This window comes from Tupaia chinensis, unplaced genomic scaffold, assembly GCF_000334495.1.
Source record: "Tupaia chinensis unplaced genomic scaffold, TupChi_1.0 Scaffold000037_3, whole genome shotgun sequence".
Lineage (NCBI taxonomy): Eukaryota > Metazoa > Chordata > Mammalia > Scandentia > Tupaiidae > Tupaia > Tupaia belangeri.
Genome location: NW_006159486.1, coordinates 2,372,146 through 2,387,400, shown reverse-complemented (window position 1 = coordinate 2,387,400; position 15,255 = coordinate 2,372,146). Strand labels below are relative to the sequence as shown.

General features: G+C 39.4%; 1 protein-coding gene across 1 annotated transcript in view; it reads right to left on the bottom strand.

Moving 5' to 3' along the window:
• Positions 1-3,145: 3,145 nt before the first annotated feature.
• The window catches only part of SLC71A2 (solute carrier family 71 member 2), a gene marked incomplete at its 5' end in the record, with an annotated part of 92,126 nt that continues 80,016 nt past the window's right edge, over positions 3,146-15,255 (bottom strand). The window contains 5 exon segments of the mRNA XM_014588617.2: positions 3,146-4,963; positions 5,854-5,996; positions 7,911-8,008; positions 9,462-9,574; positions 12,117-12,188. Coding sequence (XP_014444103.1) covers positions 4,712-4,963; positions 5,854-5,996; positions 7,911-8,008; positions 9,462-9,574; positions 12,117-12,188 — 678 coding nt within the window.

The following is a 15,255-nucleotide window of genomic DNA, read 5'->3' as shown; positions in this document are numbered from 1 at the left end:
TGGCGGGACCAGCAGTTTGCGTAACGGATATGTCGCTGGACTCCCATGTAGTCAACTGTGGTTTGAGTCCCGGACCTGGTGGCTTAAACTCTTGCCAGATGAGTGTGCATGTGTGCCCAAGATCCCGAGAGGAGAACTGGTGTGGCCATCTCCCCTGGGGGGTGGTTTCTCACTTTCTGTCCCTTTGTTTCTGTCTTTCTGGCGAGTGCACGCATCCTATAAGAAAAATCTATCAAAAAAAAAAATACAAATCATTGCTGAAAGAAATAAAAATGAATGTATTTACATACACACACATCTTTTGTTCCTGGGTAGAAAGACTTAATAATGTTAAGATGGAAATACCACCCCAAACGATCTACAGATCTCAATACTATCCCTCAAGTACCATTTCAAGTACAAATCCCAAGTACCATTTTTTTAAATTGGAAATGAAAAAATCAAAATTAATATTCATATGCAATCACAATTGATACCAAACAGCCAACACAATGTTGAAAAAGAAAAAAAAAAAAAAAAGCCAGAAGACTTTAAAACTTACCAGAATAGCTATAGTAATCAAAGTTATGTGATAGTGGCATAATGACACACAGTCCAATGGAGTACAGATAAAAGTCTGGGAAAAAACCCATTTCTGTGGTCATCTGATTTTTTTTTTTTTAATTCTCCCAGAAAGCATGTGTGATTACCAGAGAAAGACAGAGAAAGAAAGAGAGAGAAATGTGATAAAGCACTCCACCCCCTATGGGCGAATGGTCACACTGCAAACACTTTATTCCATCTCTCCTTCCTTTCAGGATTTTGGGCATAGATGCACAATACTCTGTGTTTGTCAAGCTGCCGGATCCAGGTTTCCAATGACACAGCTGTTGTAGAATCCAACCATCCCAATTACAAAGCGACAAGCTTACCTAGTCATCTAATTTTTAACAAGGGTGCCAAGATCATTCGATGGGGGAAAGACAGTCTTTTACAAGTGGTGCTGAGATAAGAATGAATCTGAATCCCTGACATATATACAAGACTAAGTCAAGATGCATTGAAATCTAAATGTAAGAGCTATTAATAGAACTATAAAACCATTAGAATATAAGGGGAAAGTCTTCATAACCTTGTATTTGGCAGTATCTTAGACATTAACACTAAAAGCACAAGCAATAAAAAAATGATAAACTGGATTTCATCAAAACTTGAAATTTAGAGACCAGCAGTTAGCGTAATAGCTATGTCGCTGGACTCCCACGTAGTCGACCGTGGTTTGTGTCCCGAACCCAGTGGCTTAAAACTCACGCTGGGAGCGTGTCCATGTGTGCCCAAGATCCCGAGAGGAGAATGGAGGAGAAGGGATTGCGGTGTGGCCATCCCCCGCTGGGGGATGATTTCTCGCTTTCTGTCTATCTCTCTCTGTCTGGCAAGCACATGCGCCCTATAGCAAAAACCTCTTAAAAAAAAAAAAACTTGAAATTTTCACTAAATCAAACTATCAAGAAAGTGAATAGAGGGGGCGAGCAAATGAACAAAAACTAAAAGACAGTTGTTACACTAAGATATTTCAAAATGGGAAAAGTGAACTGCAATTGTAATAAGTGATGATAAAAAACAAAGATCCCATAAGTTTTTTGTTTGTTTGCTTTTTAGTTTTCCTACAGGGTGTGTGCACTCATGAGAGAGAAAAAAGAGACAGAAAATGAGAAATCAATCCTCTGGAGGATGGCCATGCCACTATCCCTTCTCCATTTTCCTCTCAGGATTTTGGGCACATGTGCACATGCACACACACATGTTTTTCAAGGTACCAGGCCTAGGACTCAAATAGTAAGTCAGCCGTGTGGGATCCAGATGTCTTCACCACGCCACCTGAATGGCCTTCCATGAGTATTTTAAAAATTGTGACAAAATACACATAACATAAAATTTACCATTTTAATAATTTTTAAAGGGTACAGTTCAGTGGCATTAGGTATATACTCATTGTTGTGCAACTATCAACACCAATATCATCCTAGAACTTTTCATCTTACAAAATAAAACTCTGTACCCATTAAATAACTTCCTACTTCTCCCTCCTTCAGACCCGGTGACCATCAATTAAGTTTTTCTCTGACTATGACTACTCTATGGAATGTAGATGAGTAAAATCATACAGATTTATTTCACATTAATTTTATAGCACATGTCAGAATTTTCTTTCTTTTTAAGGCTGAATAATATTCCATGGTATATCTTATTCATCATTTATCATTCATCACATATCATTCATTTGGTTATCCATTCATCAGTCAATAGACACTGACTTTCCCCCACTTTTTGGCTATTGCAAACAAAGTGGCTAACAGCATGGGAATACAGTATCTATTCCTGTCCTTGCTCTTTAAAGCAAAAATATACAGGGCCTCCCACTTACAATGGATAGACTTACAGTTTTTCTACTTTACCATGGTGTGAAAGCAGTATACCTCCACTAAAATTGTACTCTGATTTGTTACCTTTTTCTGGGCTAGTGATACTTATCAGGGGACTCTCTTGCAATGTGGGGTAGCTACCAGCCAGTTCCTAACCACACAATAATGAGGGTAAATACCCAAAATCTGCAATGCTGATACTGAAGGTGTCAAAGCTTTTAAATGTATTAAATGTATTTCCAAATTAAAATACTTTCAATTTATGATAGGCTCATTGGGATGTAACTCCATCATAACTGAGGAACATTCATTTATACTTAACCTCTTTTGAAAGGGTATTTGGGGAACAGCAGATAGCGTAATGGCTATGTTGCTGAACTCCCATGTTCGACCGCGATTTGAGTTCTGGACTCATTGGCTTAAACTCATGCTGGGCGTGTGTGCGTGCGTGCCTAAGATCCTGAGAGGAGAATGGAGGAGAAATGATTGCAGTATGGATCCCCCCGAGGGGGTGATTTCTCGCTGTCTCTCTGGGGAGCGCACATGCCCTATAGCAAAAACCTCTCCCACCCCACCCCCCCAAAAAAGAGATATTTTGAAGGAAATTTGTTAAAAATTATTTTTGAAAATATACACAACTCTTGTATTAGATAAAGTATTAACTCAATTTACTTGAAAGCCACCCAAAAAAATCCAAAAAAGTTATTTGCTTAAAACACACACACACACACATACAAAAGACATAAAAGTATCCATTGCAAATTTATTATGCATTAGGAAGCTTAACCTAAAAACCAACAACATAGTAAAAAGATATGTTATCTCTGTTCACAGCAGAACAGGTTTCAAAATATATTTTCTTTTAAATGTATTCAGTCAGTACACAATCCTTTATAAAAGTTGTATATATTTTATCTGTCAATACCTTCATTACATTTATAAATACAAGATTTACACAGCACCCCATCAAAAAAATTAAAATCTCTTACAAATATCTACATACATTTCATACCTATAAAACTTTCAAAGGAGTGCTCTATTAAAAGTGGGCCCTAGTTAATGGTCCATTTACTGATGCAGCAAAATACATATAAATCTGTAAAGTTTTCTTTGCCCATAAAACATCTCGAAAAATTAGCAAGACACTTATTGTGAAACTGAGTTTCACTAAACCATCAGATTTAGGAAGGAATTTGTGATATGCATATTCCTGTAAGACTCAAAAGTCAGATAAACAGACTGAAATAAAGAATAACTGAAAACAATGCATATACTACAGAGCAGTTAAGGCAGGAGTGTGAGGGATGGAAACTCGTTTGAGAAACAGGACTTGGGAGAGTAAGAGCCAACAGTGATAATGCATTATGAATCTGAGCATGGACACAAACTGGTATCCAGTTACTTTATCCTCACTTAGAATGTTCACATTTTAAAACCTTTCTTAGAGGCACCCTCCGATTTCTACGCTGCTACCAGAATGCTCAGTGTGTTTTCTTCTGTAAAATCACCCTGTATGCAACCAAGACACTAGGTCTAGGGAATCTGAGTTGCGAGTTTTACATGATTTAAATATGTAAGAAAAAATTTCCTTCTCCCAGTAAAGGTAATCACTGATCACTACTGTTAATGTTCAGAGATGTAGATGTTGAATTTTATTCTAGCTAAGAATAGGAAGGAGAGAAAACAAAAGGAGGGTAAAATTAGGCTTTCATTTAACCTCTGAAAATGGCAACTGATCCCTGATACTGAGTGACTCTTAATAGTGGCTACACGCCTATACCTACAGACCCACTGGGAATAACTTAGGAAAGCAGAAAGGAAGGAAACAAGAAGGAATTCTTTCCCTGAGGTCTTGCCAGACAGCATTACCTACTGCAATGTGCACCTTGTGTTCAAAGGGTATGGAAGATTTGCTGTCAATTTTACTCTGAAGTTATTAAAGGAACGTTATCCTTTCTACCAGAAATGTGACTTTTTCTATTTGAGTTTCAAAGTTTGGATTCCAGATAACTTGGACAGTTGCACTGTATGTTCATGGAAGTGTTTCAAATCTTACCTTGTTTTAATGTATAAACAGGAAGCAGCAACATAGAAAAAAATAACAGGAGGAGGAAGTGGAGGGAGGACAGAAAGATGGAAGGAGTCACTTATCACACTTGACTCTGAAGGAGGCTTCCAGCATCTCCCCCCACAGCACCGTGAAGTCTCCATGCGGTGGTTCTCCCTCTACAGCACCGTGAAGTCTCGGTGTGGTGGTTCACTGTGCAGCTCTCAGGACAATGTCTGCAGACTCCCTTTTCTGCTGAGTTTTATAGCTCAGTGCATTGGTTCCCAGGCTCCTCAAAGGAAGAAAGCTCCCAGATGCTGTTGTCTTGCAGTAATGGCTCAATGTCCTCACCGCTGCCTCGTTCTGGTAGGTTGGGCAGGCTGCCACTGACACTGTTGCTATGTTTTTGAATTCCACTGGCTTTACGGTATTCAGGGATGAATAAGGCAACCAGAAAAGACACAAGAACAATACATGCCCCGAATAAAAATGGGGGGCCTGGGATGACAGCTCCCTGAGGGATAGAGGAAACAAGTGGAGACAAAGAATTCATTAGTCTTTTTAATCCAGTATTAGTTCTGGATGACCCTCCAAAAAGACACATGACTGAAAAATAAATCATTTCCTCATAAGCACACATGTCATTCAATGTCAAGGCAAACTCTTAACAGCTCTTGGTATGTGGAAGATAACAGAGGACAATGGGTCTCGGCTATCTACATTACTTCTAAATAGATCAACCAAGTTTGGGACCTGAGACCACGCACTTCTATACATCAACATTAACTCCACTTTTGTAGAGAAATCTGTATTAAATATCACTGCTTAAGAAGAGAAAGAAATTCCAAAGCAATAGCTAAAAAAAAAAGCACTCTGGCTCAATTTTTAGCTGACTTTTTAGATCAGCTGGTCCCTCCATTATTTAAAATCTTATGTAAAAGATTTATCTTAACTTCTGTGAAAATTCTGTTTTCGGGACCAGCAGTTGGCATAATGGCTATGTTGCTGGACTCCCATGTAATCAATCGTGGTTCAAGTCCCGGTCTAGGTGGCATAAACTCATGCTGGGCGTGTGTGTGGGCGTGCCCAAGATCTCGAGAGGAGAATAAAGGAGAAGGGACTGCGGTGTGGCCATCCACCCTGGGGCGTTATTTTTCGCTTTCTGTCTCTCTCTGTCTTTCTGGCGAGCACATGCGCCCTTTAGCAGAAACCTCTCAAAAAAAAAAAAAAAAAAAAAGATTTTAAATAATAGATATGATCTTTATCTGATCCTAGGCATTACTACACAATTGCTGCTGTCAGATATAACAGCAATATATAAGTAAAAATGTTTTATAAATTTAAGATAAGATTTTGCTATAATCAGGCATAATCATTATAAAATGAGACTTATCACCAAAATACCTGTAGGGCAACATTGTCAGAATTCAGTTCTGGGCCCAACTCAGTCAGCTCAACGTGGAACATGTAGAAAATGAATCCATACAGTGCAGGCCCCAGGCCATTGCACAGTCCTCTGATTCCAGTTACGATCCCCTGGGCAACTCCTAAATCACAACAAAGAGAAAAGAGCCAGAAAAATACCTAGATATTTGAATCTTAACAGTAAGTACTTTCTTACAAACTATAACATACTTATTGAGCAAGACTGAGCAGGAAGCATGCTAAGGAAAGTACATTAAGAATATTTAGCCCATCACATTTTCATTCATTGCCCAGATGTTTTCCTTGTTTTATTATTCCAGTTCATGTAATCTTAAGATCTGTAAGGAGATGAAATGACAGAGATGTTTTTGAAATCCTTGTGGGATTGAATTACCCACATCATCTAGATCTGCTGCCTATAAATGAGGAATAATAATATGCAAAACTTCAATATTCCCCAATTGCAGATAATTCCACTTTTCTGCAGATTGAGATTGTTCTACTCTATTTAATGGTGCTTTTACAATGTAAGCCTGCTCTTTGCCTTTGGCAGCCCTGGGCCCATGAGTGCTAAGCAACTCTTCTAGGCAGATTCTGTCCCCATGGCTGCTGGGCCAGCATTTGGGCCCATCTCCCTGGAGACCTGCACAAAAAAATCCCAGAAGTGCCAGTTTGTAGGTATCTCTCATTTCTAATTGTGGCAAGTAAAAACTTAGCTTGAACCATATAAAATGGGTGTTCCTATTAAGTAAAAAAAAATGACTGAATACAATTCAGCCTAATACATTATGTTCCAATAGCTTTATACACTGATACTGAGGAACATCTTTATTGATACAGATAGGCATCAAAACAGCTGAAGAAAATTCATGCCCTAGGTGGTCAGCTGGTGGCACAGTAGTAACATAACACTCTGTGATGCTAGACTCACAGCTTAATGACTCCGAGGACTCCCTGTTCACACACTAGACACTCACCAGTCCATACTCCAAGCTGGCTGAGGGTGGGGATGAAACATAGTGTGGGAACTCTACACAGAGTGCATACATGCATGTGCATGTGTGTCTCTGAAACAATAAATAACCTTTAAAAAAAAAAAGATGCTCCAAACTTACAGAAGGTGTCTGTCAGGTGCCCAGACAGTGCCAGCCCCCCATGGTTGGCCTATGCACTGCTTCAGATGCAACCCTCCCAGAAAGTACAGCCATCTGAGTTATTGTAGCCAACTTGGGGTTTCTGAATGATAGTATTTGAAAATGGATATGATTAAGATAGTTAACTTCTGATATAGAAAAACAGGTGCAATAAATGAGCTTTCTTTTCTAATCTAGTTTTTTATTGCAATTTTTAAAAGCGCTCTTGGTCATTTAAAAAATTTTCCCTCTAAAATTCTCTCCTAAAATTAACTATTTGTAAGAAATCCTTAGGAGACAAAGAAAAAGATTTCCTCTGGCAGTAAGAGCTGCCTGAAAGGGATGAGAGGCACAGGAAGGGAGGGTAGGAGTATTTGTGGGGATGCCACTCTCACAGAGCAGTCCCAACTTAAATTTCATCTCTGTGCTGCATCCAACTATCAACCACACACATGTATTTTTCTTTATCCTTTCTTAGAACCATTTCCTAAATTAAGCTGGCAAACTTAGGAGATATTTCAAATTGAAGACACTTTAGTGATTTAAAGTGACTAAATAAATAACTTGTTGTTATATGGCCAGCCTATCAAATATTAACATACATCTGTTAAAATGTGATTATACTTAGGTTAATTCTGATGTTAATGGACAAGAGTACAAACTGCAAAGGGAAAATGGATAGTTATATTTCTCATTCTTAGTAACCTGATCTGCTAAGTCCAGGTTTTAAAAATCAGAACAAAGCAGGAAGAAAAGAGAATTTCCCTATTACAAAGTAAATAGATAGAAGCCTCAAAAAAGGACCATGAGGCTGTCAGCTCTTGCTGCTGATGTGAGGACTCAGAGCTTCTCATGCTTCTGGGAGGGAAGCCGCTGAAGAAGAGCAAAGGACAGCAATCTCACCTTGCTGGTCTGACTCTGCATTCCGAGAGACAAGGGCACTGACTGCTGGGAATGTAATGCTGGACATGGCGGCCACAGTCCCTGCTGCCCACATCATCCTGCAATGATAGGACAGGCTGTCATCAGGTAATGGGGTCAGACCCAAGGAGCCCATGGTTCTGAATATCGTCAGCGGCAAAAATACCATTGTCTTCTACTTCCTTGTGTTAATTATTACTTATTTTTTCCTACTTAAAATTTTTTAAAAAACCACTTAGGTATTACTCTGTTAAATAGCAATCACTTCATAGGTTGGGATAGGGACAGTAGGTCTAAGAAAGCTTCATTTCTTTAATCTACTTCTTTCAAAAATTTTTTTATTCTCCCTGGTTTCCTGACACTATCTTTAAATGTAGGCTCAATGAAGTTCATAATGGAACTTCTTTTGTTTCTATAAATACCATCCCTGTCCCCCACAACTTTCCACTTTTTTCTTTGAGTTTCTCAAAGTCTCACCTTCACACTCTCTTCAACAGAACAGAGTGTCAGCAACTGAAAAAAACAGCCTGCTTGCCTGGCTTGCATGTTTCAGTATGAAGGGTGACTGTAGAGTACAGGATGCCCCAGCTGGGTTTGGGAATGACTTGTCAGACTTCCTTGGTCCTTAATGAAAAAGAAAAACCCTTCATGACAACAAAGGTTTTTCTATATTGCATGAATCTAACTGACTCAGACACTGGTTCATAGGACCAAAATAAAAAACAATCAACCAAGTTAACTTGATAAGAAGTCATTCAGAAAGGAAGAGTAAGTGGTTCAGATAAAATTCAGAATTTCAGACTGTGCACATGTATTTGCTCCCCAAACTAACCACTAACCACTGAAGCATCTCTGTTTCTCTAAATTATACCATCCACATGTATACACGAAGTGAGGACCACCAACTACAAAGTCTAAAATGGAGACAGGGACTCTGGTATTTAGCAACCAGGTACATTAGGAGCACTTGCCACAGAACAAAATGCAACTCAGAAATCTATTATTTCTTTTACTCCACAGGACTGATTCTGACCTTACTTCCTATTTATAAGAATTTAAAAATGCTAGTAGTAGTAACTGCCTCAAGGTACACATGGTTTGGAAGACATGTCAGTGTCCATCTAACACAAATGCTTTATTTTATTAGAGGTTACGTTACTGTCTGAGGCTATTCCATTAATTACAATAACGAAGCTTATAATAATTAGCCATTATGTCTTATCTTGTTTCCTTGTGACTAGCTACAATGACCCTAAAAACTGACAACTATGTTAAAAAGCAAACATAAAACTTTGCTTTGGGGGAGGAAGAGGGAAACATATTTAATCAAACAATGACTTACTGAAAGCCCATTGAAATGAATCTTCACAAATAACTCTGAATGATCTAGCTCCATTCTTCCTCACATTAAAGCCTAATAGTTCACCAAACCAATCAAAAAACTCTGAGTCCTTCTCATCACCCTCAACCAGCTTGAGCTTATTGAAGATCTATCTACTTGTAAGCTAATGAGAATCTAAGAGTGAAGCTTACCAGGCCTGGGATCCAAAACCATACCAGGCTAACTGGAACATCTGGAAGCACAAGCCAAGGAGGACTGTATTCTTATTTCCTAATGATCTCATCAAGATGCTAAGAAAGACCGTCTGCAAAATAAAGGAGGACAACTCTGAGAAACAGAGACATGAATGAAGCTCTGGGAGTGAAGTCCAACAACCAGGAGCACATGGTCTGACCTTTCTCTGATCAGAGAAAAGGCAAAGTTTCACTGTAGGGGAGGAGTTTCAGGGGTTCCTGGACTGACTAGGGCTCAGGGCCTTTTCCACCCTAAGAAGCCTCTCTACCTGGTTCTGTGCTGGCAAATCTCCAGTTTATCATAGATGTTCACCAGTTATCAGGATCAAGACAGACATGCATCAGTCTCTTTGGAGAAACAGCAGTCACTTTAACTATTCAGTAAACAGCAAATGCTGCTTTTACAGAATGTGATATTTTACAGGAGATGAACAATTTTTAAAAGCTGGGATTAATATAAGCTTGACTTTAACAAATATAAGGGGCTTTTAAAAAGATCACGGGAGACCAGCAGTTGGCGTAATGGCTATAATGGCGTAATGTTGCTGGACTACCACGTGGTCGATCGCGGTTCATGTTCCGGACCTGGTGGCTTAAAACTCACGCCAGGCGCGCGTGCGTGCCCAAGATCCCAAGAGGAGAACGGAGGAGAAGGGATTGCGGCGTGGCCATACCCCCTGGGGGGTGATTTCTCGCTTTCTGTCTCTCTGGCGAGTGTACACGCTCTATAGCAAAAACCTCTCAAAAAAAAGAAAGATCATGGTAAATGTGTATTATAAAAAAAAACTGTTGTGAATTTCAAATATTTTTGCACCAAAATAGATTTGAACTTTACTTCTATTTTTCCATGAAATTTTCAAATCCCCTCATATATGCTCTGCCAAATACAACTATTTAGGATAGTCTAGAAAGGAGCAGAATAAATGATAACTGGCTAGTCGACTAACTAGTCAATGTAGAAAACTAACCAAAATCATCACCAACTTGAAAGCATCTTGTAACTTACACTTGCTAATACAGTTCCACAGCACAAAAAGACGGTTTCTGCTGTCACATATTCCTGAGAGCCTTGGTAATTCTAGAATTTGAGGAAAGCAGTTTTGCCCTTCTAAGGGTTATCATATAAGAGAGTGCTGCATGGCTAGATGTCAATTCAGGAAACACTTCTAGGTAGCACCATGTGCCACAGTGAACACACCTGAGCACATGAGTGAATTAACATAAAAAACAACCCCTGGGGGCCAACAGGTGATGTGCTGGTGAAGATGCCGGATCCCTCATGGCTGACTGTGGTTTCAGTCCCAGTGAATGAGAGGTATGAAAGTCACGCCAGACATGTGTGAGTGCATGCCCAAAATCCCGAGAGAATGAAGAGACTGGGGTGTGACGATACCCCTAGGGTGATTTCTCACTTTCCCTCTCTGTCTCTCTCTTGCATGTGTACTGCGCCACAACAATAAGAAAAAAAGAGAGAGTGAGAGAAGAAAAAGACAAAGAATACAGCCTGCTAGTCACTCAAAGTTCTTTCCTGGTTCACATATTCCTTTTATTATTTTTTTTTAAAGAGAGTTTTGCTATAGGTACGTGTGCTTGACAGAGAGACAGAAAGAGACAGAGAGACAGAAATTGAGAAATCACCTTCCACCCCCAGGGGGGATGGTCATGCCACAATCCCTTCTCTCCTCCACTCACCTCTCAGAATTTTGGGCATGCAGGCACATGAGCCTAGTGTGGGTTTTAAGCTGCCAGGTCTGGGACTCAACCACCATTGACTACAATGGGAGTCCAGCAACATAACCACTATGCTATCTGCTGCTGGTCCTCTGGTTCATATATTCAAATGCATTGGTTCACATTGCCTCAGGACTGGAGTAGAGAGCAAGGATAAGAGGTTACTGCTTTTTGTTTCTATTCTCACCATCGAAGTAACAATGAAATATTTTCCTTGTTAGGTTAATTTAACTTCTCCTAATTAAGGTTATCTAGAATCAGGCTATAATTACTGGGTCGTTGGAAAAGTCACAATGTATTCTGTTTTTCTATGCAAAAACTCATCATAACTTTTCCTATGACCCAATATTTACAACTCTGATTGTTATAAAGCAAATGAAGAATTAACCCAGCACAAGAGCTTATGATAAATATTCTATGAAGCATGGAAAGTCATATTAAATTCCTCCAAAATCATAACCTCAACATTCTATTTTAAAAAGAAATTGTTAAAAAAAAAAAAAAAAAAGGAGGGAATGGTTTTGTCATAGTTATCTACGTGAGTTCTCTGGGTTGCATTTTACAAGATAGTTATAAAAAATGTTACTGTGCTGGGGGCAGGCAGGAACTGAGGAGGCAGGTTCAGGAGTGCTACATACACTTTTTCTTTTTTAGAGAGGAGATTGCCAATCCCCTCTCTTTCATTCTCCTCTAGGGATTTTGGGCATGTATACACATGTGCCCGGCATGAGTTTCAAGCTGCTGGGTCTAGGACTTGAACTATAGTCAACTACATGGGAGTCCAGTGCCTTAACTAGTGCGCCACCTGCTGGCCCTCCTACCTACACTTCTAGGTGGTTTCCTGTGACACTATGGCTACTGGTATGGATAAAGAACACTCACCTGAGCCACAATGGACAGGATCCCTACCATAGCTATGAATGCTGCAATCTTAACAGATCCAAAACCGATGACCTATGGAAATACAAAAGAAAATAGTTTAGTAACACAGATATTATAAAAAATAATTAGAAATGCTGTGTTCTAGTAAAATGACAGGATAAAATAGTTGAGGAAAGTTCACAAAGCTGAATGGCAAACTAAGGCAGTGCTGAAAGCTAAATCTATTTTATCAGTAATTTGTACCTGAATCTAACTTAAGAAATCATCATTAAGGAGGAACAATTTAAATTGTGAAATATTTTTTAGATAATATTTTCTATCCTATCTACCTATCTCTTCTCCATCACTGAATGACATCAAGCAATAAAGAGAATAGGAAAGAAGGTAATTTGACTTTGGGTGCTGCCAACACAGTCTGCTCATCAACCAAGCCAGCAGCGCTCACTCTGGCTGCACATTAATATCATGCAGGCCACAGAGAAGAAAAAAGCTGGGAAGCAGCGCAAAGCAATGAGACACTGGGACCCGCTGGAGACCAATTAAGTCAGTCTCTAGGGCATGACCCATGACTGGGTACATTTAAAAAAACTCCCATGGCAATTCTAACAAGCAGCCAAAGTTAGCTGGCAATGATTTTTAAGACTCTGACTATAACAGCAGTTCTAAAATGCCTCAAACTTTTCAGGTTAAGTATCTATTTTAGAAGTTGTTTTTCCATCTACTGAAATTCTATAAGATTCAGAGACGATAACTTAAATATTATTTTATAGCTTTTTTATTTCAGGAATATCTTGTTTCTCGGTCACATAACTAGCTAATCAAAGTCTCAGGCTAGACCCTAGTCCCGACTCAGGGCTGTTGACAGGAATAATATTCTATTACTGGAATCAAAAGGTAGTGTGGTGGTTAAAGTGCTGGACTCCCACACGGCTGACCACAGTTCAAGTCCCACATCCGGCAGCTTGAAAATTATACCAGGCATGTATGCGGACATGCCCAAAATTCCAAGAGGAGAAGGGACTGTGTTGTGGCATCTCCCCGGGGCGGGGGGGAGGGGTGATTTTGTAACACACAGTTAGACTCATATGAGTGAGCAGCTCTGAAAAAAACATCAGTAGGTCATCTGTCACATATATCACAAATTGTGAGGAGTTACAACTAGACCCTCTGCAAAGACTCCTTCCTCTCATCTAGCTCCTGGTACCAGGAAGGTTGTTATTTTCCTTTCAGCCATCCCAAATATACATACCCACTACTGGGATGGGATGCTAGGTCAACATCCTAATTCTCACTGGGATGTAGAATTGAGTTGGATACTCAACCTTCAAAGTTCACACTGGGCACGTATGATTAGGTAATTAAATTCCTCCCCTGAACAAGAGATATGCAAGTGTGGGGGAAAAGCCCAGGAATTTCTAACAAAGAGTCCAGATACTATGACAGACGTTGCCCTGCTCAATATTCATCACCAACTCTCCTGATAAAAAGTAACACTCATCTCCATGCTTAGTGCAGTGGTCCTCTGGTAGCTGCCCACCTCCTTACCTTTCTGTGTGGAGGTGTATTTCTTTTCGATTAAAAATCCTCACTTTTCTATTAAAACTTCCCTTTTCCCACTTTGTAAGTGTTTGTGATTTTTCACTATGTGTCTCAGGGCAGGTCTCTAAATATTAGGAGATATGGACCTAAAGAACTGAGGATTTTCACACAACGCATTCCAAGTCTTCCATCTGGTAACATTTTCTCACTGTCCCTCTCTATCTTCAGTGAGCGCACGAGCCCTGTGGCAAAAACCTAAAAAAAAAAAAAAAAAAAAAAATCGCTATTTTAAGAATTACTTCTCAACCTACATTTGTAAATATATATACATATATACTACGAATGATTCTGACTGGCTGCTGAGGCACTAGTGGTGGTGACACTAAGCATACATGTAGGAAAAAGACTAAGAACAAATGTCATTCATGGTGATTTATTATCTCTGTGAAGAGATTAGCTATGTGTTTGTTTAGGTTTCTTCCTTTGGACTTTCCTATTTGTTGTTGTTGTTTGTTTTTTCTTTTTAATTGCATTAAGTCAATTACCCATCTGTGGTGACAAAATAGGGTATAAAAATTTAAAGAGAAGAAAAAATCAGGAGAGGAAACATTTTCAATGCTTATGAGCTACCTTGAAGCAACTGAGATATGGCCTCCTGAAGACAGCACGACAAGCTGCCCCCATGTCAGGGTGCACCTGCAGCAAACTTTACCTTTCCATGAAATTTAGTAAACACTACTAAGGATTTAAAACATTACAATACATAGATATTTATAGCAGTTTTATTCATAATTGCCAAAGCTTGGAAGCTAAGAGTCCTTCAGCAGAAGAACAGATAAATTGTGATACATCCAAATCATGAAAAAGAATTAAGCTATGAAGCCATGAAGAGATATGGAGTAACCTGAAATCCATACTACTAAGTGAAAGAAGTCAATAAAAAAAAAGCTAGATATAGACCAGCCCCATGTCTAGTAAAGAGAGCTGGATCCCACATGGCTTATTATAGTGCAAATTCTAGCCATAGCAGCCTGAAAAACACACTGAGCATGTATGCATGCCCCAAATCCCAATGGGATGGATAAATAAAGGAGACAGGATTATGGCATGACTACCTTGTAGGGAAGGGGGGGTGCTTTCTCTTCCATCCCCATTTCTCTCTCTCTCTCTCTCTCTCTCTCTCTCTGGTGAGCACACATGTCCTCTGGCATTTAAAAAGAAAAAAAAAGCTGTATGCTTCTAAATAAATGACATTCTAGAAAAGGTGAAACTATGGAGGTAATAAAAAGATTGATTAGTGGTTGACAGATACTAGGAAAGAGGAAGAGATTAACAGGTGAAACAGAATACTTTTAGTGTACTGAGTCTGTTTGTTTTTATTTATTTATCTATTTTTTATTGGAAGATGTAAATATGGTGTTTACTATAGAGACAGAGAAGGAGAAAGAATGCACCCACAACAGGGCATGGGCACACCACAGTGCCCTTTCCTCCGTTTCTCCATCCCATAGGGATCTCTGGCATACACACACACACACACACACACACACACACACACACACACGCACCTCGCATATTCCTCAAGCTGCTGCGCTTGGAG